At 42.9% G+C, this 13,011-nt stretch overlaps 1 protein-coding gene across 4 annotated transcripts in view; it reads left to right on the forward strand.

The window, feature by feature from the left end:
* The window catches only part of greb1l (GREB1 like retinoic acid receptor coactivator), a 40,785-nt gene that overhangs the window by 14,054 nt on the left and 13,720 nt on the right, over positions 1–13,011 (forward strand). For 3 of the 4 annotated variants that reach the window (XM_035171485.2, XM_035171488.2, XM_035171487.2), the window contains exons 2-11: positions 4,638–4,749; positions 7,698–7,857; positions 8,211–8,384; positions 8,563–8,739; positions 8,856–9,032; positions 9,144–9,266; positions 10,449–10,571; positions 11,891–12,028; positions 12,150–12,275; positions 12,840–12,977. In XM_035171485.2, coding sequence (XP_035027376.1) covers positions 7,701–7,857; positions 8,211–8,384; positions 8,563–8,739; positions 8,856–9,032; positions 9,144–9,266; positions 10,449–10,571; positions 11,891–12,028; positions 12,150–12,275; positions 12,840–12,977 — 1,333 coding nt within the window. In that variant the 5' untranslated portion in view covers positions 4,638–4,749; positions 7,698–7,700. Of the gene's footprint in view, positions 1–1,296; positions 1,560–4,637; positions 4,750–7,697; positions 7,858–8,210; positions 8,385–8,562; positions 8,740–8,855; positions 9,033–9,143; positions 9,267–10,448; positions 10,572–11,890; positions 12,029–12,149; positions 12,276–12,839; positions 12,978–13,011 lie in introns of those variants that run through there. The other variant, XM_035171486.2, reaches the window with a different exon arrangement.

Genomic DNA, 13,011 nt, shown 5'->3' on the forward strand with positions numbered 1-13,011 from the left:
AGTTTACTCAGACTTACTGTTTACCTGACAAATTCTTGCTGACTTTACTGGACATTAAGTAGTCTGCAAGAAACCAGACAAAGCAGCTTAAGTATATTTCATAGTGCAAATTTAGTTTGTTATATCGGCAAAAATTATTAAATCACTTTTTTCCCTTAATAAATTTGGTAGTTTTTCCTTATTGTAGTTGAGGGTTAAGGGCAGAGGATGTCACACCTTGTTAAGCCCTTTAGTCAAATGCTATTTGTGAATACGGGTTATAAGAATAAAGTTTGATTGATTGATTGAAGAACAAGAGGTTCAATTTCCTCAAACCTGCAGAAAAAACAAACACTTAAAAATTATGCTTTGCAAATGCAATCACTGACTATGGATTGTGAACTGGAAGAATGAATGGAAACGGACTCAAAGGGGAAAAGGCGATTTCTTACATTTCAGTAACATTCAAGTTAAACTTAAGAAAATATAACATTCAACCGAAAAGTGGTAGATGTGTGTTTCCCATCACTGATGCGACACATTCCTAACTTCACTCAACCCACATTTACAGTGTCATCAATCTTGATCCTTGGTTATTTCCTCAGAATTTGTCCCCTCTCTTCCTGGCAAAGTCCTGATAAGGTGCTAGCGCTGATCACTGAGCTATAATGACACATAATCCCCCAACATCTGCCAGCGCCTGTTGATTTGCGGTGCATTCCCGTTTATTTATTTTGACCAGATGAGCCTCTGGTATTTACAGCCGGAGTAAAAGCCCTAGTGTGGGGTCAATCCTGGGCACGGCTTCCAAGACAAAATGCTCAGGCTGACCTGAGACGAATTCTGCTGTTGTGAATTGGCCCCCAATAAAAAAAAAAAAAACCTAAAAAAAAGAAGTTGGGTTCGGCAGCGAGAGGCTGAGTTTTTGGTGTGAGAGCGAAAGTTTAGAGATGACCTCGCTTCCTCGAATGCATCCACATGACAAGGTGCCCTCGGACAGATGTCGTTGGCGTGCTGGGGGTCACGCGTGGCAGGGCGCCGTGGCTGTGTGGCGGCGGGGAGATGTCGCTCCCCTCCTTTGTTTCCCCCCCCTCCTCGACTCTGCAGGCCTCCAAGAGCATCTGTCACCACAGGGGGTCAGCAGGGCCAAGATGAATGAGCCCCCGGTGGATTCCCCCCCCCCCTCCTCCTTGGCAAATGGCACAGGACAGAGGAGGGCATAGGGGACTTGGGGGAGGGGTCTGTGTTTGTGTGTGTGTGTTTGTTTGCATGCCAGTGAGAGAGAGCGAGAGAGGGAGAGAGGGAGAGAGAGAGAGAGAGGGAGGGTGTCTGCTGTACTGAGGGGAAGGAGTGGGATTCCCATTTCTCTCCATAGAGGATCATGACAAAGGTGACCCACCACAGAAGAGTGAAACTCCATATGCTGCCTGGATATTAGGAAATTCCTCCCACCAGGATTTATTATCTAACATGGACTGCATTTGAAAAAAAAAAGGAAAAGGCTGCCGTCACATTTTGGATTTACTGCATTTGAATTGGATTTGATGGGTTTCCTGTGCTGCTCCGAGGCGTCATGGAAGGTACAGGAGAAGTTTTCTTGTGTGTCACGTCACGTAGCATTAATGAGATGGGCTTTTAGCACCTAATTTAGAGAACATGCAGAGATGTTTGTCTTTTTTTCCACCCCCCCCCCCCCCCCCATCCACTCTCTCTCTCACGTCTGATGGGCATGGGTTGTCTTTTCTGATGTGAAGAGTGTGCTGAGGTCTTTCCCGCATTTCAACCACTGGTATGGACTTTAACACGTCGAAGCATAACAATGAGGTGAAAATGACCTGAGATATTTATCAGATTTCCATTAACATCTTATCTGCTGCTCCACCGGGGACTGGAATGCTTCAGCCCACAGCCAGTTTTAATTAAGTTCTAGGTAAATCCTGGATAAACCCTTGTTTAGTGGCCTGCAGTTTCTTAATCAGCTAAATGTTAAACCGGGATCAAATGTCAAGTTAAACAGTTTGGAGGGAATGTAACTGCAGGTAGAGATTTCTTCACATTTCTGTGGCCTTTTACGTGAAGAATCTGCTGATTCAGAGTGAGATCAAAACTAGGTTAAGTCAATTTAATCCTGCTCCTCACACCACTGTAAACACTGTAATGTTATTATGCAGCTGAGGGAGAAACAAAGGGACCAGAGAGAAAGAAAAGGCAGATTTGAAAGTAAAATCAACTCAGTAGAATAGAGATAAATAAAAAAATGAATTAGGTTAAATGTCTTGAGATTTAATCTACAACATGTGATATTGGGAAGACTTTTATTTGCTTTACACATTCTAAAATTGTGTCCTTAAACAACCAAACCAATTCCAGATGTTTTAAAATGTAATTTCATGCTTCATTAGTTTTATCAACTTTTATATGCAACAATTATGTCGACAAGTTAAACAAACTGCTATAGATTACTATTATTTTACCTCATGGACTAATTTTACTATCTCAAATTAAGGTCTCATCTTTCTTGTTACAATCTTAAATATAAAATGTAAAAAATGAAATATAAGATATCACTACAGATGGAGGAACACAAACAATGTTGCACACGTGGAACAGTGTATAAACAGATGTTCCTTTTGAGTTTGATTAAATTCCATTCTGAATGGAGCTGTCTATTTTCTGGCATCAAATAAATCTTTTTACATACATTTTTGCACCATACTTATTAAACACACTCAGTCATATGATTGTGTTTATTATAGGAGTGTGTGTCCATGCACATGTATTTGCACTTGCAGTGAGAAAGACTATACGCTGTAAATCTATTTGTCTTTCTCCGTCGCCTTGAATCCTGTCTCAACAAAACAGCACATCAGCCCCAACATGTCCTCAAATGTCATCCCTGGAAAACCAGAACCTGACCAAGCGCCTCAGGGCCAGGCTCGTGCATGCGACTAGATTTACGGCACCTTTCGCCCTCATCTCACGAGACATCTGCGTCTCCTTTCGGTGTCGTCTACCCCCTCGCGACCTGATAAGCATCCAAATATTTCAGGACTGTGCTGCCTGGCTAATTAACAGAATGTGAAACCTCAGGTGGAGATTCATATCCTCTGTGGGAACACCCAGTGGAAGAGGAAGCCCGAACCTGTGCTACTTCATACTTAAGCTGGAACAAATTTCATGTCATCAATGCTATTTTATGTCAAAGTAAATTTGCCGTCAGCTTTTCAGTTCCCCCTTTTTTTTTTCTCTTTCGTTTTCTGACATATTGACATTTTTGCTTTAACTCTTCAGTTTGATAATCTGTATCCAGCCGGCTAATCATTCACCAAATAAGTTCCAGTCAGTAAATGCAAGTTGAACCAGCTTGTGTACACTTGCTATTCGAAGGACTTGGACCCCAGAGCGGCGTCGCTCTTACAGAACGGCAGCACACAGTCAGAAGTGATGACGGTCGGTGTTGAACAGAGAACTTTGCTTCGGCTATATCAGACACTGAGTGGCTAAACAATACTTTGTCTAGGGGTCAAAGTAACTGACGAATCCATTCAGAGAGTGACTGCGTCCAGTGAGTGCTGCTGCAAAGTAAAGCACCCAATTGTGTTTCATGAAAATAGCCCCGGGGGCTGTGGTATCACGTAACAGCCTTTTAGCCTCGCAATAGTGAGTACATATGTCACGGTGTGAGTTTGAGAAGCCATAAGTGTAACTATTCCCTTTGTGGAAGTGTTCCTCGGACTGTGGTGACCTTTAGTACAATGTCAAAAGAAGATTGTTTCACCAACGTAGTCATTGGGGAAATAAAATAATCAAGAATTTTGTTCAAATTAAAGTTATATTAACGCAATTCAACTTTAATTTGAAGAAACTGAATTAATTTGAGTGTTGCATATGTGTTTCAGAAAAAAAAAATTGTATATGTTCTTGAACTCTATAATTACATTTTCTATGATAAAAGTTAAAACTGAACGTGGACACTATTATTTGACCTCTTTGCGAAGCACTAAAATACCATAATAACAGAAATACTTTGATAAAAATGTCCATTATTGTCCAGAGTAATAAAACTTCAAGAAAAGACAGATTTCTTAAAATGTGTAAAACTCTTAAAAGCAGGATAGGAACTAGAATACGACTCACTGGAGTGTAAACCTCCACCAAGGCCCAACAGTCCCCTTCAATTCAAACAAGCTGCATCAAAATAGATCAGTCCCCTAAATATGTTATATATTTCATTTAGATTTGTGCATTGTTCCCTGCAACTGGCAAAGAAAGCAATTCTTTTGCCTGCATGTCCCGTCCTTCCACCGTGTTTTGTTTAAATCTGCAGTTGTTTTTGCGTAATCCTGTTGAAAAACAAACTACCTAACTAAACAACAAACACATGTGCGTTGCTCAAAACACAACATAAGAGGTAACAAGTACAATTTTGTTAGTAGACTCGTTTTATGAAAAAGAAAATACTGTAACCTATTGATAGCATTATTGATTTTTGGGGATTTCAGTCCTGAATCTCTTGCTTTTAATTTCAGTTCAAAACCTCAGCGTGCTACAGTGTCCATATCTTTCAGCACAGGTCCAAAATGATTCATCTGTGTTTCTCTGTGTCACTGATAGAGTCGCTGTGTGAACTAATCAGAAATCTCTCTGCTCTCCCCCAGGTCTGGAAGCTCTGAGAGAAACTTCTTCTCTGAAAGTTTCTGCTGAGTGTTAGTGACCCAGCATGTAGCAGAGGTGAACAAGTCCCTTCACGCCTGGGAACGATCTGACAACGTAAGTCCCCTTGTTTTTATTTTAATAAGCTGCTTCATGTGTTGTTGGTAGAAATTCAGCTTCCTTATATTCTCCTCTTTGCTGGTCGTCCCAGTCCAGTGAGTGGAGATTAGTGTAGCTTATTCTGACCCGGGGTCAGATTCATGCAATCTGTTGATGCCACCCAGGAGGAGAGGACTGGCCTTGACTGAACATCTGACTGTTGCAGAGTCACCACTCGCTCACATGAACACTCCCCTTTTTTAACCATTAGCCACCTTGAGCATTGCGTCTCCCCCCCGCTCATGTTTGACCATCTATCATGCAAACAGCCGCTGCTGACTCACCACCTTCCCCCCTCGCCACCACAGCTGACCTTAGCAACCACCTGAGTCACACCCCAGAAACATCCGCTAGGCGACCTCTGCCACAGTCACGCTTTGTTTTACGTTGTGCAGGTGATAAAAGGTCATTCTCTGTGTTCACCTCCGGTCTGCGCAGGGTTAATGACAAACCAGTCCTCTGAGGCTCGAGGGTCAGTCGGCTAAAGAGGCCTCCGGAGCCTCCTTTAACTTCACAATCGAACAGGCAGCGGCTGCTTTAAAAAACGCCCTCAGGCAATCATTTTCTTTTTTGTCTTTAACCCCTTCTGTCATTGTTTCTCAATGCAGCCCCGGCCACCTTCCTCCCATCAGTTAAGCAAGAAATACTGTAGCTTCATTCTGTTAAGCTGCTTATCTCTTCAACAGCACAGTCAGGCACTGTTAATCTTGTCTTTTGTCTGGGTTGGTCGGATTCCTCCCCAGGAAGGTTGTTAGGTAAACACGGGGTCTGGAACCTGCCCATGCGTGGGCAAGGTCAGGACCAGAAAGACGACTGCAACCGCATTCCCACCCGGCCTAATAAAAATACAGAGTCAGGGGAAAAGAAACAATAGATGATTCTTAACTGAGTGACGGAAAAGGTTGATTGAATCCCTGCAATGTCTATTTTAAAACAAGCCTCTGCCTCCATGTTCATGTTTTTAGATCATGTATAAATTAAGACATTAAGACAACTCAAAGTTTTTGACAGCAAAATATGTTTATTGATTAGTTGGATTAGGTCAATGACTGTGTTAAATCCTTTACCAAGCAAAAAGTCCTATAAAATATTGACTCTTACTGAAGAATCTTTGGGTTTTGGGACAAATCAACACATTTATAAACACCTTTGGCATCTTGAATGGATATTTTACTACTTGATGATCCTTTGTAGACAAAGTGACTATATGTTAGGAGTTAAATAGCTTCATTTATTCTGTTATCTGAGCCATGCAAGGAGTTTTTGTTTTCATCTCCATTTGCTTGTCTCGGATTTGGATTTCCACCAAACTTGCCGGAGGGATGTTTTTAACGTTTTGTGACAGTCTTGTTGATTTCTCATTTCTATTTTAAATTATTAAAATTTCTGTATTTTGTGTCATGTTTTCATTTGGCAAATTTGCTGCTGTTACATTTCACATTCAGCCCATTTGCCCTGAACAAAACGAACACGGTTTAAAAGCTGATCCAGTGTTGATGCTGTGCGTCCTGTGAAAGGACAGCCTGGCGTGTGTTAAAACATAACTAAATTATGAGTTTAGGTAACTTGTGAAACCGAACACAGTCAAAGTTAACTTGTGACCTTCTCCTGTTGTCCTGCTCAGCAGCTACAGACGATTTGTCTACGTTAGGACAGATCGAGGAGTTTGAGCTTTTTCCAAACAGCTGAAGTCTGTAACCTGCATCTCTCCACTTGACGGTTGTAATGTTTATTAACCACAACACTGGTCTGCACCTGTCAAATGTTTTCCAAGGACAAGCATGGAAGGCGTTTCAGGCTAAACGTCAGGAAAGCAGCCAAAACCCTCCCTTTATTTTTCTCTTTCAGATTTCCATCCTTTGAAAACTCTTGATAGTGGGTTCGGTATTAAAAACAGATCTGGTGACATGTTATGACAAATTTAAAAGTGGGAGTTTGAGTTGGAAGATGTTTTAATGAACTGACCCACTGAAAGGAGCTTTTCTCCTCACGCTCTGTCTTCCCCTCTTTCTTCTATCTATCCTCTTTGAGAGTCCATGCTCGGCCCTGTGTCCAGCTGCCACCTGCCACCGGAGAGTCAGCCCGGTGCCCACACAGCTGACCCCGGCAGATGTCCCACAGTGGACACTGGGGTGGGGGGTGGGGGGGGCACGGGGGCAGAGCAGGCAGAGTAAAACATGGACAGACGGAGTAAAAAAAAAACAGACAGGGAAAAGCCATTGGCCTTGGCTGTTATGTTTCTGTGTGTGGTCTAGATGTTACTCATTTAGTGGGGACCTACATCTGTTTTGGGAATTATTTATTACAAACTAAAGGGCTGCGGCTAATGTCTATTATTATTATTAATTAACCAAACTTTTGTTTCTAAATAATCCAACCAAGGAGGCAATTCTTTAATAATAAGTATAAGTATAAGTATAAGTCCAACCATTCTGTTCATTAGACACTGCAAGTAGAACCTGACCGATTCAGGTGTATCGGGGGTTATTCCAATACCGATTTTAAAACATTTCCAAAACAGAAATGCAAACCTTTAGTGTTCTGCATTGTTTATTCTGTAAAAAATGATTTCGTATCAGCAAACATAAACACAGATACCTACACGTGTGTGAAAGGCTCATATCAGCTGATTCTGTTAGTTAACTGATGCATCGTTGTGCTTCTGGTAAACTTTGGACAGATTTACATTTTGTAGCAGATCCATTTCCAGAGTAAAACCTCTCCTCACCATGATCGTTGTCCCTTTTCACAAAGTATAAAACAGGATTATAATGTCAGGTCTCTCTCATGTGAACAGGTCATTTGCTTGAGACACCTGTTGCTGTCGTGCGGTGTGTACGGCCTCTCAGGATCTAATCAGTGAAGAGAGACGAACAGCATCATGACCGTGCATGTCTTCTCCACAGATAATGGGGAATTCATATGCCGGGCAGCTGAAGTCTGCTCGATTTGAAGAGGTTCTCCACAACTCGATTGAGGCTTCACTGCGCTCGAGCAGCGGAGATCCACAGCCCATCTTCACACAGCTCTACCTGGAGCCGGAGCCGTATCCTGGAAACATGGAAGGTAGGACCCTCACAGTGAGGGCCAAGTAGGCCAGTGCTTCAAATCAAATTAGTTTCAGGTTCACTCAAACTTTCTAAATGTTGTGTTTCTGTGTCTGAACGGCTGCAGTACAATTAAATGATCAAATTTCCTGAATTATTCCATTAAATTGCCTCATGTTTATTTTGTCAGTCATCTCTGCTGATACATGACTGATACATTATCAATATTGAAATATCAAGTCAAAGCCCTGGTCACGACTTTATGGGTCTTTATTTCATAATAAACATATTTGAAAATGATTTCGAATCTGTCAAATACATTGTTGCCCATTGTTGGGATCAGGCTCTAACGTGATTTAAAATCTACTTCAGACATTAAGCCAAAAGTCGACCTCCATGCCGGGGAGCCCCCGGGCCAAGACCTCATGAACGGTCACTCATCCAACGATCTTGAGGAGCTGGAGGAAGAAGACGACTCAGACAGCAGCAGCCCCCCGCTCCCCTACCTGCAGGCACCTGCACCAGACGGCTGCTGCACACTGGACGGTAACCACCCCCCCAACCTGCACGCCTTAATCCTGACTCTAAAATATAAATACGTTCACAGAAAAGTACTAAAATCCTTACAGAACATGTCATATTTTTACTGATTAATAGACAAACTGAAAGCTTGGCCCCTTTTTCTTTCTTCAAATCACTCATTTGCTTCCTCCTCCTCTCTCAGGGTTCTGTCAGGCAGGCAAAGACCTCCGCCTGGACTCCATAGCAACAGAGCCCATCGAAGTCCCAGCAGGCTTCGAGCTGGTGGGCGCCAAGTCCCCCAGTGTCCCCGAGCACATACTGGTGTGTGCCGTGGACCGCCGCTTTTTGCCTGACGACAACGGGAAAAATGCACTTTTAGGTCAGTCTGTTCCCCCTGTGGTCTGAGATCAGATCGTTTTTATGAATTCGGCCAATCACTGGATTAGTAATAACTATTTCTAAACTAATGCAATAATCTTATTATGTGGCCTCCAGGTTTTTCAGGAAACTGTGTGGGCTGTGGTGAAAAGGGCTTCAGATACTTCACTGAGTTTTCCAACCACATCAACCTGAAGTTGTCCACCCAGCCCAAGAAGCAGAAGCACTTAAAGAACTACCTGGTGAAGAATTCTCAGGGTGCTCTGTGCAAAGGACCCCTCATCTGCTGGAAAGGTACAAAACATAATATGCTGTCTGAGCTTTTCAAGTCTGTGTGATGCTGATTTATTCTCTGACGATGAGCTTGTGCACACAGTGACTCACGGTTGTTGTTGTCCCTCTCAGACTGTAAAACACGTCAGTTGTCCAGCAACGCGTCCACCTCCAAACCCAGCTCGTCCTCCTCGCTCAGCAGTAAAGAAAATGGAGGCACCAGCGGACACAGCTCATCTCCCTTTTCCCTCTCAGGTGAGACAGTACAACAACAACAACAACAACAACACAGATGCACATGATTCAAGCTCAAACAATTTATCGTCAAATGACGATCTGAATATATATTCCACCAAAAAGTTGTCGTTTTGTCTGTTGGTATAGCTGACGGGTTTATGTTGTTGCCATAGAGACAGGTTGTGGCGCCTGAGCCCTGAAAGGTGAGCACAGTCTGACATGTGAATAAAGATGTTCATGACTTAGGTTGTGACAAACAAAGGCTCTTTGCTTGGTTTCATTCCATTTTGTTAGAATTATGGTTTGATGCATTATTCTAGTATCTTAAAATATCTTATCTCAATGCAAAATAAGATTTGCGGTTTATGTTCATATTGTTATTGCTATTATCAGAAACTGTTATTAGCACCATCTGCTTTCTGTTGCAATTTCAGACTAAAAAGCCAATTTAATACATTTCAGTTGCACAATTCTGTACAGAAAACGACATTTCACTACACTTTTTGTCACAAGAGGATGAATCTTAAACAGCAATGTGATGAATTTAAGCCTGAATAATACGACCAGGAGAAAAATATTCTGCCTCTCTTCAAGTAGATGTTCTTCCCTGACTTGTCACAACAGCAGGGCCTCCTTCCCTCTTTGATTGAAAAAGGGCTCCTGGGCTTCTGGTATTGATTTGTTCTGAACCTGGAAGCAGCCTGTCAGCAGAGATCTCACACATTAGTGTGTTAGGTTGCTGACCCGCAGGGCTCGTTGTTGGGATACTCTTTTTTCCTGGAATCTCCTGACTGCGACCTTCAGGTACATCCTGCTCCCAGATTAGGTCACCGAAACTCGCCCAGGAGGAGAGAGGTTGTGCACCGTAGCATGCAGCCTCGCAACCTCCGTGCCAAATTATCCTGGAATCATTAATGAAAAGCAGAGCAGGGGCCTGTTTGTACTGTGCAACCGACGTGGAGTCTGAAGAGCGTGTGCTCATTTGACATGAGTTTGATACAAGCAGCATGAAGTCCAAAGGTGACCGATTGGTCCAAATTGACCCCTCAGAGGAATGGTGGATGTTAGGGCTTTAGTTTTAAGCAATCCATAACGTTTGTAACCGGTCTGGTGCAAAGAAACACCACGCCACGGACAGTGAGAGTGTTTTTAAGTGTTATATGTGTTTTTACACCGTTACACGTCTGTTTTCATTTCTAGATTCCCCCCCCACCAGAACGACGCAAGCATCCTCTGTGTTTTTCGGGGGTCAGGACCTCAGCCGAGACTCCAGCTTCCTCAAACCTCTGGCCTCCACACCTGGAAACAAGACTCTCCCAATAGGTGAGGCTCTTTTCCAGCACGGCAGTAGCTTTTGCATGGTTTCATCGGGGAATATTATTGCCAATTAGATTGAATTCTGCATTTGAATCCATCATATGAAAAACAAAGTATAAATTTTAGTCACACTCCTACGCTCCCAGTTGCATCCGGGCCTCGAAAGTGACATATGTCCAGATTTAGATGCTAATGAGCCTTTGCCTTCTCGTGAGTGACACTTCACTGGCCTTGCCCTTACACTGAAAGAGGTTGCTTAGCTACAGGTTGTTTTCTACGTGGTTCAGCACAAGGGAGATGGATCTGTGGCTGACCGTGGAGCAAAGATTAAGCTCTGCTACGTCCTCTTTAGACGCACACACACAACATGTACACACAACACGCGACTGTGTGTGTGTTTGTGTGTGTGTGTGTGCACTTATTTACGCACCAATCAATACGGAAAGAAGGAATGCTGTAATGACTTTTTAAGGCCTTGCTATCCATTAGCCCCTTTACAAGGTTGTGATATTGACAAGCAAAGACTACACATACGGATCAATGTTTTAGTGAATTGCATACACAGTGAATATGAGATTGGAAAAAGTCCAGTGGGGTCACCGGCGATAGACGATCATATATAGGAAATCAGTACGCAGCTGTCAGTACTGACACATTTATGTATTGTTCCCTCTCTGTTACAGCTGTGAGTATATTTAAAATTAATGTATTGAGTAAAATATTAGACATAAATATTTCAGATTAGCAATTAGGGTCTGTCAGTTTGTCAGTTTGTCAGTTGGTCAGTTGGTCAGTTTGTCAGTTTGTCCACCACATTGACTGGTCAACAACAACTGGATGAGTTTTCTTTTACATTTTCTTTATTTATTGTCATCAAAGGATGCAATCTTTATTACGACTGTGTTTAAATAAAACTTCCTCTAGCGCCCTCATCAGGTCAAAATCTAAATTATATTTTCCAAGGTTGTTTTTTTTGAGTCAGCTTCATCCGTCAATCAGGATGTTTCACCCCGTTTTATAACATCAAATAATCAATTAAAACCAAACTTAACTTAACAAAAATAGCACTGGGTGAAACATCAGTGTGATGAGAGCTAACTAAAATGAATCATCTATTTATTTTATTATATTATTATTCATTTTTTTGTCTGACTTATGATCAATCCACTGCACTTTACTGCAGCCAGCCACCAGGTGGCGATTGAGACGTTTTGGCTTCACTTTTGGAGAGATTCCATGTCGTCCATCTTTAAATACAATCTGTGGGTTAAGTGTATGTTCTATCTGTCTCTAGTGTGTTAACGTGTGCATGTGTGTGTGTCCAGTACCCACAGCTCTGAGGGTGAACGGGCCCACTAACGGTCTGGGTGTCGATGGGCGTCCTCCCTTACTGAGCCCGTCCCAGGTGTCCTTAGGGCCTCAGGCTCAGGGGTATCGCTCTGCCGACATAGGAGACATTCCATGTAAGCCTTTCTCTCTTCTCTGAGAAAACTAGAGTATCTGTCGAAACACAACATGTTGTACATTCATTTGGCTCCATTTTCTTTTTTAACGTAGTTCTCTGTGTCTGTTTGTGATCCTCAGTATCTTCTGTCATGACCTCGGGTCCGCCAAAGAAACGCCACCGGAGCTGGCATCCCACCACGTTAGTTCCTGTCCCACCAACAGCCGTCCCCGTTCCAGCCATCCGACCAATCGTTTGTTCCCCAGGTCAGTTCCTGAACCTCGTCAGGACTTGTCTTTGAGCTGTAATGTATTCTACATGAGTCAGTGGGAGCCGGATTTTAAATTGCCCTTAATATGTCACATGTTTCCTTTTTAGTTCATTTCCCTCTGTGTGTGTGTGTGTGCGTGTGTGTGCGTGCGTGTGCGTGCGTGTGCGTGCGTGTGCGTGCGTGTGCGTGTAGTGTGTTCCTGTGCCTTTCGGAGCAGAGACTGTGTTGTTTTGCTTCCTCTGGTTTGGGGACAGAGTACGCACAGCCCTGGTTTTCTCTGGTCGTTAGGGATGATTCACCGAACATCTCCATGGAGATACAGATGGAGAGTTTTGTAGCAGAAATGTTTTTTAAAATTGCAGGATTGAAGAAGGTTTCTGCCGCATCATGTAATTGCGGTTATATATAAACCAGCACTATTCCAAATAAATTAGATTAGAACATATTAGCACATTAGCAGAACAGCCACAACTATTAATGCAGGGTTTATATGAAAATGATTATGGTCTAACAGATTAGCTGTTCTTATCCAAATATTAACATGTTCATTTCCATGCAGGTGCTGTGTTAGGAGTGTCCTCTCCCCAGCCGCAGGTAGCTGCAGTCATTCAGCCCCAACCTGTCACGGTCGGAGAGACGGTCATCGTCCCCGACAACCTGCTCAACTCTTCGGGTGTTCGCCCTGTCATCCTCATCGGTACGATTCTTTATTCAGAGATCTGTCCTGCAGC

Source organism: Hippoglossus stenolepis, chromosome 11, assembly GCF_022539355.2.
Source record: "Hippoglossus stenolepis isolate QCI-W04-F060 chromosome 11, HSTE1.2, whole genome shotgun sequence".
Taxonomy (NCBI): Eukaryota; Metazoa; Chordata; class Actinopteri; order Pleuronectiformes; family Pleuronectidae; genus Hippoglossus; species Hippoglossus stenolepis.